The 19942-nt window shown below is 43.3% G+C and overlaps 1 protein-coding gene across 1 annotated transcript in view; it reads left to right on the plus strand.

Annotated features, from left to right (window-relative positions):
• LOC126547921 (ATP-binding cassette sub-family A member 2-like) overlaps positions 1–19942 on the plus strand; it is a 292596-nt gene that overhangs the window by 103214 nt on the left and 169440 nt on the right. The window contains exons 16-22 of the mRNA XM_050195975.3: positions 505–608; positions 691–805; positions 940–1130; positions 11983–12133; positions 16605–16809; positions 17928–18110; positions 18428–18498. Coding sequence (XP_050051932.1) covers positions 505–608; positions 691–805; positions 940–1130; positions 11983–12133; positions 16605–16809; positions 17928–18110; positions 18428–18498 — 1020 coding nt within the window. The remainder of the gene's footprint in view (positions 1–504; positions 609–690; positions 806–939; positions 1131–11982; positions 12134–16604; positions 16810–17927; positions 18111–18427; positions 18499–19942) is intronic.

Below are 19942 nucleotides of genomic sequence, written 5' to 3' on the forward strand. Positions count from 1 at the left end.
ACTCGCCACTCTCTTGTTAGGCTGAACGTTGAAGAAAATAAGCTTTCGCCATCAACATCACCGCTAATTATCATCAATCAAAGCAATCAGCCCAGAAAGCTTCGCATACATCGATTCCCCACAGTTCGTGGAATCTGCATCATTTTTTTTTTAGCTTTTGTTTTCTTTCATTTCTCTTTTCTCACTTTCAAATAAAAGAAATAAAAGAAAATATAGCACTATAGGGGAAGTACCATCGCGCAGTGCATTCTAACTGGATGTGCGCACCTGTCAGTGGTGATGATGGGACAGCGTGCACTATGCTTCCAGTTATGCTTTGGCCATGTGCTCCACTGTTAGAGTTTCATTTGATGCCGATAGTACATAATTTTTGACTCTGCAAAAGTAAGGGCACAGTTTTCTGTCTCATGTGAAAGATGAGAAGAGCTTCAGCCTTTGGCTTACACTTTATCAGTAGAACTGTAATGCTTTATGCTGCTAATGATTGAATGTGTCTACTTATAGGATATCCTTGAGCGTGCAATGGTGAATGTGTACGCTGGTCGAGATGTCACTGAGCCTGGCACCTACATTCACCAGTTTCCATATCCATGCTACATCCAGGACCAGTATGAACATTTCACTGTTATTGAAGCAAGCTTGCATGCGTACATATTTAGATTGTTAGCTTAGTTCTCATTTGTATTTCAGATTCCTGTTTATGATTGAACATGTGATGCCATTGTGCATGGCAATTTCTTGGGTGTACTCTGTTGCAATGCTAGTTCAAAATGTTGTTTATGAGAAAGAGAAACGACTGAAAGAAGTAAGCCACATTTTTTGAATCTACACATTGAATTTTACAAAACCTTCCTGTCTTTGCTGTAGTGGTAGTGATTTTGGACAGGGCTTCTTTTGTGCCCACATTATTCAACTGCATGTTTCTTCCTCACTCTACAGGTGATGAAGACAATGGGCTTGAACAATGCAGTTCACTGGCTTGCCTGGTTTATCACAAGTTTCATTCAAATGACCATCACAGCAGCTGTCTTGACTGCATTGCTGAAATATGGCCGTGTATTGACCTACAGCAACCCCTTAATCTTTTTCTTAGTCCTAGAGATATTTGTGATTGCCAACATTGCCTTTTCGTAAGTGGTTTCCTATTTAAAATTTCATTTGCACATATATTATTAGTAAGACAGTGGTGTTAATGTAAGCTAACTAGTTTCTCTATCCTTTTGTTTATTTCTAAGTAAGTTGTCCATAAATGTTGTTCACTTCTCTATGTTGGAGCAAGGTGATGCTTTAAATAACAAAAATTGTTAAAAATCACATCAAAAATAAATTTTAAGAGAACAGACCAAAACCTAAAAGTTCATATAAAATTGTTTTTATTACATTAGCCCGAGAAAGACATTCATTGTGGTTGCATGTAAACAAGTTTTCACTGTAGAATCTTGCAGCATACTTTCTATTGTTTTTGCTTCTATGATTAGTGTATAAGCTAATGTTGGCATGCATTAGTAAGATTTCTAACATTAGTATGCACTGATATGGCAGTTCAGGGCTCCCAGCCCATGCGATCAATGAGTTTGTGTTTTGTCAGGCAAGTAATGTCCGTCTCTTCAAGTACCCACCACAATGGCCGAGTGACTATGCCATTCTATTCCTCAGTATGAAGTCAGAGGTATGATATCTGATCATGGCACCTGCAAACCAAATGGAGTGGAATGCGAGAATGCTCATTTAGTTATCTTTAGGTACATGGTAATAAACACAAAGTCGTCAAAATGAATCCTAAGCTGTCCACAAGGGCATCTCTCGTAGCCCACTGTTCAGTTTTTGGACACTGAATCCTACCACATTAATCAGGCACCTCGTGTAGTTTAGCTGAAGGGTTTCCTGTATACATGTGTGTGTGTGTATGGGCCTGACTTTGGTTGGTGCCAACATTCAATTGTGGCAGAAGTGTAATGGTTAAGAAAAGTGACAGAATCACTCTTCTTCTTGGCTTCCCACTTTTGCTCTCCAAACTCCCTTCACAGTTTACTTGTTTCTACTATTGAGTTATGCTACTATTTAATTTTATTTTTAAAAATTTATTTTCTTAAAGTGCCCAAGAACAGCTTTACGTCTTAATATTGCTTTTGGTGCACTTGTGTTACACAAAGAACACAAAACCGAAAAACAAAACACAATATCTCAAACAGCAGTGGTGCAAAGTGCAACAAAAAATATAATTATTCAGAGACAGAAGTCAGATAATGACGAAAAAGTAGAACTGAATATATCAAAATCACCACGCAGTTATTTTGTTGTGTTGCAAGACGTGTTATAGCGCCTAGCGTCTTTTATAGCAATATGGTAATATGGTTCCTTTTCCGCAGCAATCCTCCTTGAGTAGTCCATATTTTTCACTGTATGCACAGTGCCTGCCCCAGCTCGCCCATTCAACTCACTCTGGGAGACTTGACAGCTCACTAAATAAGCATTTCAGAAAGGAGGTTGTTGTGGGAAATAGTGGCTACTTTTGTAGCTGCAGGTTGTATTCCTTCAGTGGAGGGGAGGCCGCCATAGAGTGGCACCCATGTATAGCGCGTGCACGCTCACAAACGGTCATGCATGTATGTACCAGTGAAGCGTTGACTCACAGAATCCGGTAGTGGAACAGGTCAAAGAATAGAAGCATGTAGGAAGAATACCAGGATTTTACTGACGTTTCGGTTGAGGACCAGCTTTCATTCCTACAGAGGCTGGTCTCCGGCTGAAATGTCAGTAACATCCTGGTATTTTTCCAACGTGCTTCTATTAATTGTCCTATATATCAACATCATCAGTCTATTTTTGTGTCCACTGCAGGACAGAGGCCTCTGTCTGTGATCTCCAATTACCCCTGTCCTGCACCAACTGATTCCAAATTGCGCCTGCAAATTTCCTCATTCATCACCCCACCCAGTTTTCTGCCATCCTTGACTGCGCTTCCCTTCTCGTGGCAATCATTCTGTAACTCTAATGGTCTTCCGTTTATTCATCCTACGCATTACATGGCCTGACCTGTTCCATTTTTTTTCTTGTAATGTCAATTAGAATATCAGCTATCCCTGTTTGCTCTCTGATCCACACCGCTCTCTTCCTGTCTCCTAACATTATGCCTAACATTCTTTGTTCCATTGCTCTTTGCACGGTACTTAATTTGTTCACAAGCTTCTTTGTCAACCTACAAGTTTCTGCCCCATATGTTAGCACTGGTAGAACATAGTGATTGTACACCTTTCTTTTCAATGATAGTGGTATGCTCCCAGTCAGGATCTGGCAATGCCTGCTGTATGCACTCCAACCGATTTTTATTCTTCTGTAAATTTCCTTCTCGTGATCAGGGTCCCCTGTGAGTAATTGACTTAAGTAAACGTACACCTTCAGAGACTTTAGAGGCTGACTGGCGGTCCTGAACACTTGTTCCCTCACCAGGCTATTGAACATTATCTTTTTATTCTGCATATTAATCTTACACCCCACTCTTACACTTTCTCTATTAAGGTCCTCAATCATTTGTTGTAATCCGTTCCCAGTGTTGCTGAACAGGACAATGTTATCTGCAAACCGAAAGTTGCCAGATATTTGCTGTTGATCCTCACTCTAAAGCCTCCCCAGTTTAATAGCTTGAATACTTCTTCCAAGCATGCACTGAATAGCATTGGAGAGATTGTGTCTCCTTGCTTGATCCCTTTCTTGATAGGTAACTTTCTACTTGTGGAGAACCAAGGTAGCTGTGGAATCTTTGTACATATTTCCCAGGATATTCACGTATGTGTCCTGTACTTCTTGATTACATAATGCCTCTATGACTGCTGGTATCTCTACTGAATCGAATGCCTTTTCATAATCTATGAAAGCCATATAGAGAGGTTGATTGTACTCTGTAGATTTCTCGATTACCTGGTTGATGACATAGATGTGATCCATTCAATATCCCTTCCTGAAGCCAGCCTGTTCTCTTGGTTGACTGAAGTGTTGCCCTTATTCTATTGGAAATTATCTTACTGAATATTTCATACAATACTGGAAGTAAGCTAATGGGTCTATAATACTGTATTTCTATTCTTTAATGTCTCCCTTCTTGGGGATTAGTGTTATGTTGGCATTCTTCCAGTTCTCTGGTACACTTGAAGTCGTGAGGCATTGCTTATAAAGGGCCACAAGCTTTTCAAGCATGATATCTCCTCCTTCTTTAATTAAATCGACTGTTATTCCATCTTCTCCTGTCGCTTTTCCCCTGGTCATGTCTTGCAAGGCCCTTCTAACTTCATCACTAGCTATAGGAGGAGCCTCTGTACCCTGTTCGTTACTACTTCGAATGAAGGTAGCGGGGCTGCTCTGGGTACTGTAGAGGTCACTATAGAATTCTTCCACTGCTTTTACTACATATTAGAAATTGCCGATGATATTACCCTGCTTATCTTTCAGTACACACATCTTGGCTTGTCCTGTGCCAAGTTTTCTTCTCACTGACTTCATGCTGCATCCATTTTTTTATTTCTCACATTATAATTTCGAATATCCCTTACTTTCTCATCGTTGATCAGTTTTGACAGTTACTTCAGTTGGACACTCATGTTTTGTTGTTTCTTTATTAGGTCCTTTGTTGCTGCTTCTAAAGTCAGCCTAGTTATGGTTTCATTCATTACCTCTATGTCATCTTCATCTCTCTGTTCTAAAGCTGCATGTTTGTTTGCAAGCACCAGCTTAAATTGATCTGCTTCTAACTGCGTCTAGGTTGGCCTGTTTCTTCTTCACTAATTTTGCTCTTTCTCTCGTCATATTGAGGGAAATCCTAGACCTCGCTATCCTATGATCACTGCAGTTTACCCTACCTAACACTTCTACCTCCTGCATAATGCTGGGATCATCAGAGAGTATGAAATCTATTCAATTTCTTGTTTCTCCATTAAGGTTTTTCCAGGTCCACTTCCTGTTGCTACACTTCCTGAAGAAGGTATTCTTTATTCGGAGCTTATTCCTTTCTATGATTTCTACCAACATCTCTCCTCTAGTGTTCTTGTTCACCAGCATGCTTTTTCCCACTTTTGCATTGAAGTCGCCCATGACTACAGTATAATGAGTTTGCACTTTTCTCATAGCTAATTCAACATATTCATAAAACTGATCTATTTCATCATCATCATGACTGGATGTTGGAGCATAGGCTTGTACTACCTTTATTTTATACCTCTTAATAAGTTTTATTACGACTACTGCTACCCTCTCATTAACACGGCAACACCGTGAGCAGCAGCCGAAGAAAGTGCAGCAGTTCCGGTGTATCTTGTTAGATGGTCTACTGTGACAATTATCCAATGATTTCTGTTAGCAGTGCATGGAAGGGGTCCATGGTCAAAAGGACGTGCAGGACACAGTAAAGGTTGCAGAGGGCCTGTCATATGAGAAGATGTCTTGCATTGCTGACAAGCTGCACATGATCGAATGTATTTACGGATGTAAGAATACATGCCGCGCCAGTAGTAGTACCACTGGCGGAGCTGCTTGTAGGTTTTCAGGACACCAGCATGAGCTCGTGAGTCGGCATGGAAATACGTGCATATGTCAGAATGCAAATGGCGAGGGATGACTAGCAGCCATTTGCAACCGCCTGGCTGATAGTTTTGACAATACAAGATGGCGTATCGTAGCACGAAATGGGTGGCTTGGTGACGAAGGGCTCGAGGGCATGTAGCCATTGAAGAACGGGTGAGAATGTCAATGCGAGACGCAATTCACGGTTCTTTTCTCTGTTCAGATGGCATGTCAGTAACAGTAAGCGTAGCAACCGGGCACTCCATAGATGAGTGTGGTGCTTCATCAGGTTGCATGGGTGATCGAGAGAGCGCATCTGCGTCAGAATGTTGACACCCGGAGCGATAGATGACGTGAATGTCAAATTCTTGGAGTTGAAGAGCCCAATGTCCAAGACGCCCGAACGGGTTTTTCAGTGCCGCAAGCCAGCGCAGTGCATGGTGGTCTGTCACAACGTCAAAGGCATGGCCATACAAGTAAGGGCAAAGTTTGCTTAAAGCCCAAAGTATAGCCAAACACTCTTTTTTTGTGGCAGAATAATTGGTTTCTGCTTTTGTGAGGGCACAACTCGCATAGGCAACCACATATTCCGGGAAGCCAGGCTTGTGTTGCGCAAGGACGGCTCCAAGACCAATGCTGCTGGCGTCTGTATGAAATTCGGTTGGAGCACTCGGGTTGTAGGGGCATAGAATGAGTGGCAAGATAAGCAAACAACACAAAGTGGTGAAGGCTTGGTCACATGTCGGAGTCCAATTGTGAAGGTCACCAGGGCCGACCAGGAGCTTCGTCAGGGGTGCGATGATGCAGGCAAAATTGTGCGCAAAATGATGAAAATAAAAACAGAGACCGACAAAACTTCGGAGCTCTTTCACTTTAGTTGGCCGCGGAAATTCTGCAACAGCACGAAGCTTGTCAGGGTTGGGAAAGACGCCGTCTTTGGAAACAATGCGGCCAAGTATGGTCAGCTGGCTGGCTCCAAAGCAGCACTTTTTCAAGTTGAAGTTCCAGCGGTGGCAGTGCAAGTAAGAACTTTGCGTAGATAAGAGAGGTGAGTAGTGAAATCAGGGGAGAAAACCACGACGTCTAAATAACACAAACACCTCTTTCAGTTGAGGCGTTGCAAATATTGTCCATCATCCTTTCGAATGTCGCGTGCGCATTGCATAGGCTGAATTGCATTACCGTAAATTTATACAGGCTGTCAGGTGTAATGAAAGCTGTCTTTGAGCGGTCGGACTCATCCATCAAGACTTGCCAATAGCCTGATTGCAAGTCCAAAGAAAAAAAGAGTTTGGCACCATGTAGACAATCCAGGGCGTCAATTATGCGCGCTAGAGGGAAGACATCTTTTCATGTAATCTTGATGAGGCGACAGTAGTCCACACAGAAACGAATGAAGCCATCTTTTTTCTTAGCTAGTACTACGGGAGGTGACCAAGGACTGTAGGATGGTCGGATAACACCACGTTCAAGCATGTCCTCAACTTCCTTGGTGATGACACGATGCTCGATAGATGACATGCGGTACGGACACTGGCGTACTGATGCGCGATGTCTCGTATTAATGTGGTGAGAAACAGTACTTGTGCGGCCTAATAACACTTGATTCAAGTCAAAAGAGGCGTGAAAATTATTTAAAAGAGTAAGTAGTCGCTCACATGTCGGATCAAGGCCATCAGCAATAGAGCAACAAAAAACATCCAGTGATGTCCGGTCAGGTGGCACATTGGGCATTAGTGCTGTTACATTAGCAGTAGCCACATCATCAGCAACAGGGAAATGCACAATAATGCCCGCGTCCACAGTCTGTATGCTGCCAATCGTCTCACCACAGTGCAGAGCCAAAGTGTACGAATTCGGGTCAGATTCGGGTTAGATTCAGGTTAGAATTCGGGTTAGATTTCGGGTTAGGTGAGGAGGTCGAAAGGCAAAATATAGGCTGGTGGCGACAGAAGGCGGCAAAGGGTGTAAACATGACCGTCGCGTCGGCAAGCAATGCGCATGAAAAAGGGATAAATACAGCACTGTGAGATGGAAGGTAAGTATTGGAAGCTACACAGATCCTGCTAACATCATGAACTTGAAAGTCGTCAGACAGCAAATCGCACAGAACAAAGAACTGAACCTCAGCACGTGCACAGTCAATGACAGCATGATGGCGGGACAGAAAATCCCAGCCAAGAATCACATCTTGGGAGCAACAAGTTAGCACAAAGAAATCAGTCGAATACAAAATGTCTCGAATCAGCACCCTGGCACCGCACATAGTGACTGGCTGAACTTGTTGTGCACTGGCTGTTCTAAGCAATAGTACCGAAGGCGTCATGGTCACTTTCTGTAATGAACCATAAAGCTTTTCACTAATCATGGATACAGCTGCACCTGTATCGACGAGCGCAAGAGATTTGATGCCATCAATAGACACTTCAATAATGTTAGCAGGGGAAAAGCGAGCACTTTGATGTTCAAACAATTATGCAGTTTGTGCATCAGGAACGTTGGAAATCAGTTTTCTGCCTCAGTTATACTGGCACTGGGCCTACGACGCATGGGTGAGAGTGAGCGGTGACGAGGGGAAGGCTAGCGACGAGTACCATAGGGCTGTGACTGCGGAGGGAGTATATTATCAGCAGCGTAGACTTCCAGTGGCAGCTGTTGTGGCATACGGAATGGTTGGAAGCCGTAGTTGGGGGCTTGCGCGGTGCCCATGAAGGCCGGAAAGCACCAGTGGCAGAAGCACGCTACATGTCTCGGGGTACCGCAGGCATAGTATATTGGGCGGTTGTCAGCAGTGCGCCAAGTATTTGTACCCTGCTGCTGTGCACTGAAAACAGGAGCCGCTGGATAGCGAGGTGAAGGCGAGGACACCAGCGGGCAAGGCGCTGAAGGCGAAGGAGAGAACCCCATCAGACGAGACACCCATACAACAGCTTCAGCATACGTCAGAGGTACGGCAACGGGAGCCGGCTGACACGGAGATGGAATAGCTTCGGTCACTTGCTTTTAAATCATCTGTCGGATCGCTGGAGCCAAATAGTGAGAAGGCTTCTCCATGGTCGGCAAAATGGAGAGCTGTCATGCAACCTCCTCTCACACAAATCCTTTTATCTGTGTTATCAAAGTTGTCTGGTTGTCGTCAATTACCAATGCTGCTAGTGAATCTTCCATGGGTGGTGGGCGTCGAGCTAGGATGCGTTGTTTTCGTAGCTCGTCAAAACTTTGGCACAAATTGATAACTTCAGCCATGGTAAGCAGATCCTTCGCTAATAACATTTGAAAGGTGTCCTCATCAATGCCTTTCATAATGTGTTCTATCTTGTCCTGTTCTGCCATTGACGGATTCACGCGCTCACACAGGTCAGTGACATCTTTGATGTACCTTGCGAAAGTCTCACCGTGATGTTGCACGCGCTCACGTAAGCACTGCTCAGCGCGAAGCTTGCGCACAGCAGGGCACCCGAACACTTCTGTAAAACTTGTCTTGACTGTACTCCATGTTGTGAAATCATGTTCGGGGTTTCGGAACCAGAGGTTTGTGACACCAGTTAAGCAAAACATTGCGTTGTGCAACTTGGTGGCATTGTCCCACTTGTGTTGGCTCACTCGTTCGTACGATGACAACCAATCCTCCACGTCATGATCATCGGTGCCACTAAAGATGGCAAGATCACGCTGGCGCAACATACCAGAAACAATGAGCACCGGAGGCTATGGTGTATCTTAGGTGGTTTCGTCGGCATGGTCGCAGCAGTGGGTAGCGTCCGGCTTCGGAGTTCCAGTTCTCGAGGTTACCCAGTACCTTCACCAAATCAAAGGGGGATTTATTGAAGCTTGTTCGAGAAATCGCAAGTAGGTCGCTTTGACCAGTCCTAGTTCTTGGCATCAGCAGCTCGAGCTCGGGTGTCATGCCGAAGCGAACATGCATATTCCCCACTACAATATATATATATATATATATATAGTGAGTGGATTTTTCAATGGACCAAGTGTATTTAAAAGATGAGAAGCGCAACTTCGTGGTTATCTTTGGTTTATTTACCCAATAGTTTCAGTCAGTGGACCGATATTTAATTATAATTTCTTTAATTCAATTAAGAACTGCAGATAATTTCCCCTATGCTGTCCTTGACGTCATTGTTTGTTGGCTTCTTATGGTATGGTTACACACGCACACGCACGCACGCACGGTATTTCACGTAACTTGAACTGAGAGAGAGGGATAAACCAAGGCAGGGATGTTAACCAGTCAAGTGTCCAGTTGGCTACTCTGCACTGGGAGAAGGGAGAAGGGGAATAGAAAGAAGGGAGAGAAAGAGAGAGATGGGCACGCACAGCACTACAGAGTCAAAGGTGCTTGCACAAGCCAGACATTCTCGGAAAGCACAAAACTGCCTTCTGAGCCGATGATCAGTGGGGACGGTGTTGTAGTATTGTCTCTTACTTAGAAGACGATCATATAGTTTCCTGAATGTGTTGGTGGTCATAGATTGTTTTTGTTCTTCAAACTGAGGACAGTGGCACAATAGGTGGTCAATGTTCTCCATGCAGCCGCAGAGGTCACATGCAGGACTGTCAGCCATTCATATTACTGCTGAATAAGCTTTCATGAAGGCAACTCCAACTTTAACTAAGGATTTTGCAAACTTGATTAGTTGCAGCTGAATGAAAGCAACAGCATATGGTTTGTCATCATGTGACACTCCTTAAGGTATTTTTTTATATTTTGCTTTATTACTTAATTAAATAAGATAAATTATGCAAAAATGTTAATATTCACTTTAGGTCCAAGCACGTTTCGTTGCTTTGTAGATGGGGTTCAGAAACGATGGATCAAATTTTTTGTGGAAATCTACATGCTGCGTGGTGATCTTCTCCAGCGTTCAAAGAAAGCCCATGAAATATGAAATAAAACCATGTGACTGCACTTATGCATACCTCGAGTACCTCGAGGTATGCATAAAGTAACTCGAGCAGCCAGTTGCGCGACAATTTTGCGTGCATTTGCGGGCTTCTTTCACGGTCGGAAAGACACTTTTATGTAGCACGTATTGAGCAACAGAAAGCTGTAGCGGGAGTTTTTCGTGTCACTGTACAATTTTCTCCTTGACACTTTTCATCAAATTATAATATTTGATAAGTTGATTAATTCATTAAGACTAATTATCTAATTAGAAGAAATGAAAAAAAAATTCATTTGAGTATCTCCAAGCGACGGCAAACAAGATTACCTTAGTTCTGTCCAGCTACGTGGCATTCGCATATTTTTAAACTCTGGCTAAAGTTAGCTGGGACACCCTGTATAAAGAGAAGCACAGGATCAAAGGATTGCGGCACAAAGGACAAAAAACACATAGGAAACAAAATTGCAGTTTCGCCCGAAATGCGAAGCATTGATTGTGATAGCAAATTACTAAACAGCAGTGAGATGTAAGGTCAGTATTTTTATCAGCCATGTAAATTCCAATAAACATTCCTTTACTAAATAAATTACTAAGCATGGTGTCGCACACACTTGCAAACATTAAGGCATCCTACTCGACGACCGTGGAAACTCGCTGTCGGAACAATGGTGTGATGAAGAGTGACAGCAGCGGTGAACGAACACTTCATGCTGCCTCTAGCTTTAACGGGTCTCTCAAGCTTGAGGTTATGCGACTTTCCACACTAGGCTTGCTAGAACAAAGTGCAAATGAAGCCACAAGAGATCTCTGTTCCCTAGCCATTGTACCCCGCCGCAAATTCACTCTAAGATGGGCACAGCCGTGCTTAAACGCGCCACATGCAGTGGCAGCTCTGCCGGAGTTGGAAACGCAACCCCCCCCCCCCCTTATTGCGTACAACACTTGGTGAATGGAAAGATGGCGTGCATGCATGCATCAAGCTGCCACCTTCTCCTGCTTTCCTTTTTTTTGCTCATGCCGCATCAACCAATAAACTGTGATTAAATCATTAATAAAAAAAATTGGACAGTTAGAATTGCCCCGCACAAGGCACTACTGTCAATAAAACCACCTTCAGCACTCGTCGAATGGGTGCCGTAGGGCTACAGTTGACTTGCCAAGAAGGGGCTGAGCCCTTCCTTAACATATGGAGGGGGGCACTGCTAAAAAGTATTGATTTTCGTGGATTGAACATGCTACTGTAATTTTGGTCTTGTAACCTGCAGTGTGTGTAATTTTGACAACTGATTTGCTTCAGAGAACATGCATTTGACATGTTGCTGCTTCTCTTCCTATTCACTACACATTGTGATTCACAAGATTGCTTTTCGAGGTACAAAGGTTTTGCATTGGGTCTTCGGTATTACGGTGTATCTTAATGATGTGCTTATAAATACTAATATCTATTTCAAGTTTTCATATAATTTTTTATGCTCATATAACTGAATAAAATTTGAAATGCCCTAAAGTTGGTTTTCTTTCTTTGTAGGTTTCTGGTAAGCGTCTTATACTCCAAGGCCAAGCTTGCAGCAGCCTGTGCAGGCATCATCTATTTTCTTACTTATGTGCCCTACATGTACATAGCCGTTAGGGAAGAAGCTGCTCACAACAATATACCTGCTTGGTTGAAAAGCCTTGCTGTGAGTCTGATGACCATTCATTTTTCTAAAATGCATGCACAGTCAAATACCTTTTTTACAAATTGCAAGGAACTGCAAATGTCTTTTGCTGTACGCATTGCCGTGTAAATTTGACAGTGCCCCCTACTGCAATGAGGTACTGTAAGTGTATTGAAAGAAATTGAACTTTATTCTAGACAGGTTCACAATAACTGAATAAAACCAGATTTGTTTTTTTTTTTCTGGATGGAAAAAAAAAAAAAATATGCCAGTTAAATTTTAAATCACAGGGTACACAAGGACTCACACCACTAGCAACCTCACCAGCAGCAACACTAACTCTCTCCTTACCATAAAAATATCTTCCTTTTAGAGTGCTTTGTTATATGGTTTTATAGCAAGAAATATTAGTGCTGTCATATACTGTGATCCATCAAATTATAGCTTAATATTTGGTGTGTTAGATGGAAGAAAAGCCACAGGATCACTCATAATCTTTATGAAAATTTTATTGTGAACTTAAGGGCAGAGGACAGGGCAAATTTTTTTAAAAATGTGATTTCTTGTTTTGTTGCTGTTTGACTTGCATGTACTTTTACCAACGTTATTTGATGCCTCAATAGCTTCTGTGCAATGTATTAGTGTGTAAAGTAACTTATTTTCTGAACCAAGTGGGCAGCTGCCACAACCCATTTTTTTTAAATTTTGTAGTCGGTCAAGTTTCCACGGCCAAAAAACAATGCCGAAACCAAAATGGTACCTTTTTCTAAGCTTAGCGGATTCTTCACGAATCCTCTGGCAAGATTCAAAGGATTGCGGTAGGCTTTTTAAATGAATTCAGAGTCTGTTTTACCATGTGCCTGTCGTACGTTGTCTCCAGTGGTTCGAAGCATTTCTCAGGTGTTTATGAAATTTCTCTACCGACTTTGTGGTGTGAATGTTACCAATTATGAAATACCAAGGCCACAAATCAGTTTTGCAAAGTGTGGGTTTCATGATGAAGGCACCATATCCATACCGTGCAAAGAAGAAAAATACAATGACAACTTTATGTGCCTTCAACAAATCCCATTTGCATAACGAGCACTGCCAACACACGAATTATTTAACTGGCACTGTTCTTCAGGCCATAAAGCATGTTTACGTGCAGCTGGCTCAACCAGACCTCCTAAAGATGCCTGCATGGACTAACTCAGAACCCCAACAAGTTGTTCAACCGTGTTGTCTGGGAGCAAGCACCCAAAAAATGTCTTTGTTAGACTGCAGACACTGAAAATTGCCACATTAAATGCTGCTTTAACTTTCCAATGTAGCATTATTGCCGAATGCATGCTTTGAAGGCTTGAAGGTGTACATTTGCTTATGTTCAAAGTACATGTACTTTGCTGATAGGGAACCACAGGCAGATGACAAAGAAGACTAGATGAGCAAGATTCCAGGCTAAGAGGAAAACTTAAATTGGAATTGACTACTTGGCTGGCGGTTACTGAATGAATGCTTCATAGGATAAAATTTGAAGTGGAAAATTGTAACAATGTTTTCGTGCTTTATAGCTAAATATCTCGAAATAAATTTTTTTCTTGCATAGTACCATTATCTCAGACGTATTAAAAGATAAAGGGCAAATTTTTTTCTCAGCCATGTATACGCACGCACGCACACACGCACGCACGCACGCACGCACGCACGCACGCACGCACGCACGCACGCACGCACGCACGCACGCACGCACGCACGCACGCACGCACGCACGCACGCACGCACGCACGCACGCACGCACGCACGCACGCACGCACACACACACACACACACACACACACACACACACTAGCAGCTACTATACCAGAATCACTGACGCCAACAAATATCTTTTGTGCTAGAAGGGCATTTATAGCCAAAGGAAAGCTATATCGTGGGGGGTTTCAGAGAAAAAGTTCAAAATAAGTATTTTCAGCTCTAGAATAATAATTCTGGTACAGTCTAGTAAGAAGGAAATGACGAATAAAATTATGCCAAAATTATAGTGCTACCTGTACGAGTTCCTGAGAAAACACCTAAACATGCCTAAAATACATGGCTTGCATAGGCGATGAGCAAAACGAGAACAAGGTAAAAACGAGAGCCAACGTTGTGACAAGTGCCTTGAAAAAGGCAAGTACACTTGTTGAAATGTTGGCTCCCGCTTTTACCTTGTTCTCGTTTTGCTCATTGTCTTGAATTTCCATCTCCCGCCTTCGCCATGTTTTCCATGGCTTGTATAGGGTTTACTTTGTGCCCTTAGAAGAAAGCACCCGAAAAAGGATGAACAGAAAAAATTGTCATTTTACTGAAAAATACTGATAGTGAAAATCTAAAACATACAAAATATCTCTTGCCGTGGTTTTCAACTTTTCTAAGTTAGACCACGCTAAGAAACTTATGTAGATTTTGTGAAGCTGGGCTTACGTGAGGTTCATCCAGCCAGCCAGTAGAAGTCAGAACACTGATCCTCCACTCTACAGTGTGCGAAGGATGTGATGGCTAGTTTCGACGACTCTCCAACATGGTGCAGAGAAGATTCCCGAGTCGGATTGCCAACAAATATGGGTTTATTAACTCAGAATAGCCTACAGTATGATCACCATTGCTTACGGGCAAAGGCTGTCAAGACCAGTCACGCATGCGCGGCAACTGTGCTAGGCTGTCTAGGTAGTTGTTCACTGAGCTCAAATCATGAGAGCACGTTTCCCACGTGTAATAATAGGCCTGTGGAGCATCTGCTAGGGCAAATAAGTGTGCCACAGTTTTGTGCACAGTGGTGAGAGGGTACCCAGAGGGCAATCATGGGGACAACCAGGGTGCATCCCAGTGACATATGCTCATACATGGGGCTCGACTCCAGGAAGGAGTAGCAGAGTTTGCATGAAAAAGTAGCTTCTGTACACTATCCATGTCTGCGTTATTGCTGCTGGGTGGTGGTTCGCAGTGATGAAGTTTGGCAAATGTCTATCAGTTTGTGCGAGCTGGGGATGAGGTGCAGAAAGGCACCCTAATTCTACAGCTTTGCAGAGGTTGATGTTAGCCTAGATAATATCTATGCTATGCAGGGAAGCCATCACTCCATACATGTGAAGAACAAGCATACATCACTAATTATGCAGAAAACATTTGTTCTGACTTCTTATGGTTCCTTTCTTCATTCCCTCATGCTTTTGAAAGTAGTGGGAGGGGAAAATTCAGCACCTTTCTTGCACTCAAACATGCTTGGTCAGCTTCTCTCGGAAAGGAAGCTGATCTAGTCGTGCACCTTAAACTAGTATCTGAGCGTCCATGGGCTGTACTTTGTACACTTGTAAAACATTAAGCCATTTGCACAGGTTGTGTTGAAGAAAGGGAAAATTGTCATCCGCCTGACTGTAGAATGAAGCGATAAAGGAAACCCATACAGGTTTCTCAGAAAGAAAGCTTTGCAGCTGAAGAAAATTTTGTCCTAGTCCAGGGATCGAACCCCTGGTGTTATGATCGACCTGTCAAGTGTGAGAGACATTCAGGCGTACGTTCCCATGACAAGATGATTTGCCTCGTCCCAGAAAAGGCTGTTACAGTAAGCCTGGACATCGACTTGTCATGTGTGAGAAGCGTTCAAGTGGGCGTCCCCATGTCGACATAATTGCCCTCTTCTCGGAAACAGTGTCACCCTTTTTTATTCCCCGAGCTGACACAAAGGGATAGACGAAGAGAAGACAAACTGAAGGGCAGGAGGCCGTCGGCAATAGAACCTGACGAAAGCACTAATGCTTATACAGGCTTCCCAAGAAGATGTCAACTACCACAAGACCGCAAGTGGTAATTAAGGCCGTCCCGGCCCCTGTGTTAATCAGAACCGCTTGAGACTCGAAGGAGAGTCGCAACCATGTACCATTGAAATGAATACAATCTTTTCTACTTTTTTTTTCATCATGATGATGCCCGGCTTCGTCATTGTTTCCTGATTCTTTCGGTGAAGACCTACCTCACCCGGTCGAGATGGTATCACTGGTCGCCCAAGGGTTCTCAGATGACCACTTTATTATCTGAGCTTACCAGAAGGCCAGCAGATCGCAGAGAAAGGCTGAATTTATCAACAACTCAAAGCACAGGGACGCAGAATATGGCAGATCAATTCTATGGAAGAAGGTTCATGAAAGGGAAAATAATCTTGTTGTCTTGACATCTAGCCTTTCGAAAGTAGTTATTCCTGCCTTCACCTCATTTGCTGGGCAAATCAAACATGTTCTGCTTTCACTATTTTATGCCTGCATATGCCAGTCAAATAAATTTAGGCTGACCCAAGAAACTATCCATGAATTGTCTACCTAATTAGTTAACTATTGAAATTGCATGTTTACTCTTCTGCATGTAGTGGTCTACCAGTAGGATATTGTTTGTCACTTAAGTACATCTAAGCTTGCAAAAATAAATTTACTTTTTGTGATGCACTCTGCAGAGGTGACTCCTTCTCTCTATTTTGCAGTCTCTGCTTTCTACAACTGCATTTGGCTTGGGTGCCAAATATTTCGCCTTCTATGAGGAAGTTGGAGTTGGAGTGCAGTGGGCCAACGTGGGCATTTCACCCCTTGAAGATGATACATTTAGTCTGGCCCATGTTGCTTTTATGATGCTAATTGATGCCTTCATCTATTCTCTGCTCGTCTGGTACATTGAGAATGTGCACCCAGGTAAGAAGCTTTGCTTTTTATATCAACTGATAAAAAATAGATAAGAGGCTTTGCGTTTTACCAACCAATAAAGAAAACACAAGTGTAAGCAAAGGAAAGTTGATTGATTGATTGATTGATTGATTGATTGATTGATTGATTGATTGATTGATTGATTGATTGATTGATTGATATCATCATCATCATCATCATCAGCCTGGTTACGCCCACTGCAGGGCAAAGGCCTCTCCCATACTTCTCCAACTGCCCCGGTCATGTACTAATTGTGGCCATGTTGACCCTCCAAACTTCCTAATCTCATCTGCCCACCTAACTTTCTGTCGCCCCCTGCTACGCTTCCCTTCCCTCGGAATCCAGTCCGTAACCCTTAATGACCATCGGTTATCTTCCCTCCTCATTACATGTCCTGCCCATGCCCATTTCTTTTTCTTGATTTCAACTAAGATGTCATTAACGCGCGTTTGTTCCCTCACCCAATCTGCTCTTTTCTTATCCCTTAATGTTACACCTATCATTCTTCTTTCCATAGCTCGTTGATTGATTGATAATCATCAACTTATCAATCAATCGTAGATTGATTGATAAGTTGTGTTTAAGTATTGCAGGCTGCTATAAAATTTGTCCCACATATGAAATGCATACCTATGCTGATTATCACATTTACTGGCCTTGAAGACTCAAGGTCGCTGCCGTTGTCTACACATTGCAGCCGCGTTATCTTGCAGGGAGGTAGAGTTCACTGAAGAGGTCTGTGTAGACTAATTATAATGAAATGTGTGTGCCTTTTTGCTGAAAAAGAAGTCACTGGAAGATACGTATAAATTGACCTAACTGGAAACAAAGCCCATTTGCCATTTTCTCATAAGGCTTTTATAATCATAGGCCTCAATTGTGTTTTTGTACTCCTTATGACATCTGTAGGTTTCGGTGGGCCTGTCGTTCTCCAGCTCAGTGCACCAGTGTTCACATCCTTACGTAGGCTGTGAAATAAATATTGCTCAGCTCAAAAAGGCTAGCATCTTTTATTATGTAGCATACATTTGGCAACCTGTGCGTTAGGAAAATTTTTGCATGCATGCATTGCACAGTCCTGATTACTACTTCACATTGTTTCTTAGGATCATATGGCCTTCCTAGACCATGGTATTTCCCACTGACCCACAGCTACTGGTTTGGTGGTGGCAGACATGACCTTGAGTATGGGCCTCTGCGCTGTTTCTGGCGGAAGTTACTGCGGAAGCACGTGGCCCACTTGTCTGTAACTGAAGAAGAGCAGGCTTGTGCAATGGAAGGTCGTACAGGTACTGTCTCTTATTTGTTATGGGCATGCTAAATCAGTCTGTGACATTGATCAACGTTTGTAGGCCACTTGCATTATGCCTTCTACTAGCGAGATGGCTTCATGGTAGAGAAGCTGCTTTTCCTTGAGCTAAGCATACAAACGTTTCTTACTAAAGCCACGGTTTGTGTGTAAGCTTAAAACAACTTCTTCACCATGTCATATACTGAAGGTGCTAGCGCACACAGGTGTAAAGTGAAATGTTTATTGATGTGTTATTATGCAGTGTGGTGATATTTTTATCCAGCCTAAACTGCTGAAATATGTTTATGGTTTCAGCTGACAGTGGCTTTTTTGAGCCAGACCCATCCGAGCTACCACTTGGTGTGTGCATCGACAACCTAGTGAAGGTAACATTTCACTTGGGTACTTCAGTTAGTTTCTGACATTTTGTTTTATGAAGAAAAACTAGTGATGCTGCCTAAACTATACATTGGCAACTTCAATTCTGTTATGTGCACCGGATATCTGCTGCAGTCAACTTCTGGTAAATCAAGCTTGACACGAGCAGTGGAATTGGTTGAATCATATGGCAGATTGAATTAAAAGGAAAGGAGGAAAAAAATGGCCTAATGTTCCATCTCTGTGTAGCTTGAGATAATCATCGACCCTGTGGGATAAACAATGAAAACGCTTGATAAAGCAGGCCGTACAATGCTTCAAAGTGTGTATAAACATCTGTCTCATGCGAGACCATTTCTGGTGCTTCGAGTCTAGTTTTTGTTTTGTCAGACACAGCTGTCAAGTAGTACCTTAGAATCCTCAATCAGTGTCTCAATTAGTACTGATTGAGGTGCTGTTTGGGCTCACAGTTTAAACATCCTTCATCCGACGTGGTGTGATGATGGCTCACTAGTAGAGTTAGGCGTTGCGGTTCTTGTGGATGTAGAAGCTTGGTTGATCGTAATTATCAGTGGCAGTGGCAGTGACTGATGATGACTGTGCCCGGCCTCGCGCAATGTTGCCGGCCAGATTCGTTATTGTTGGCCTCGTAGCGCCCGTTCAATCCGAAGTCGAACGTGTCTCTTCTCCAACTGCCATTGCCGGAGCTGCAGTCATTAGAGACATTTAGCTTGTACGCTATTCCGGTAAACGGGAGCGGTTTGGGCGGATTACCGGATGGTCGGGGCGTAAACGTGAGCGGTGAAGCCGCCTGGCGTTGTAGAGCTCAACCAGACAAACGCATAGCTAAAACTGCAGTAACTCACCATATCCTGCTTCGCCACTCGTGCAAATTTTTGGCAGCGGCGTAATTGTGAACCCGATTACGCCACTGTCGAAAATTTACGCCAGCAGCTAAGCAGAATATAGTAATTAGCTCTGTGCTTGTGTGGTTGAGCTTTGCGCCACCAGCTGGCGCCACCAATCTGGCCGCTCACGTTGACGCCCCCGCTAAACCGGAAAACCGCCCGCGCTTGCCCGAATACCGGACACGCTAAAAGTCTCTATTACACACCTGGCTAGGGTGCGGTGTTTCTTTCTTTCGCATATTGCTCTGCAAGACAACCTGTGCCGAAGCTCCTTTGTTTTGGTATGTTTTTAAAGCGAAGTTCTTTGCCTCTTCCTTCGACTTCTTTTGCTGCTGCTGCTGTTGTCTTGCACGCCATGTCGGGGGACGGTTCGGAGCATGTAGGTATATACGTACATGGAAGGAGCGTGGCAGAGAGGAAAGGCGATGTGAGAAACTAATTTGGACCTTTCTATCACCCCCATATGCACAATGCCCTCTGGAGCTCCCTCGGTGTCACCACATTAGCCTCTTGACAGCTGTAATTATCCATGACCACCCTCAAA

Source organism: Dermacentor andersoni, chromosome 1 (genome assembly GCF_023375885.2).
Source record: "Dermacentor andersoni chromosome 1, qqDerAnde1_hic_scaffold, whole genome shotgun sequence".
NCBI lineage: Eukaryota > Metazoa > Arthropoda > Arachnida > Ixodida > Ixodidae > Dermacentor > Dermacentor andersoni.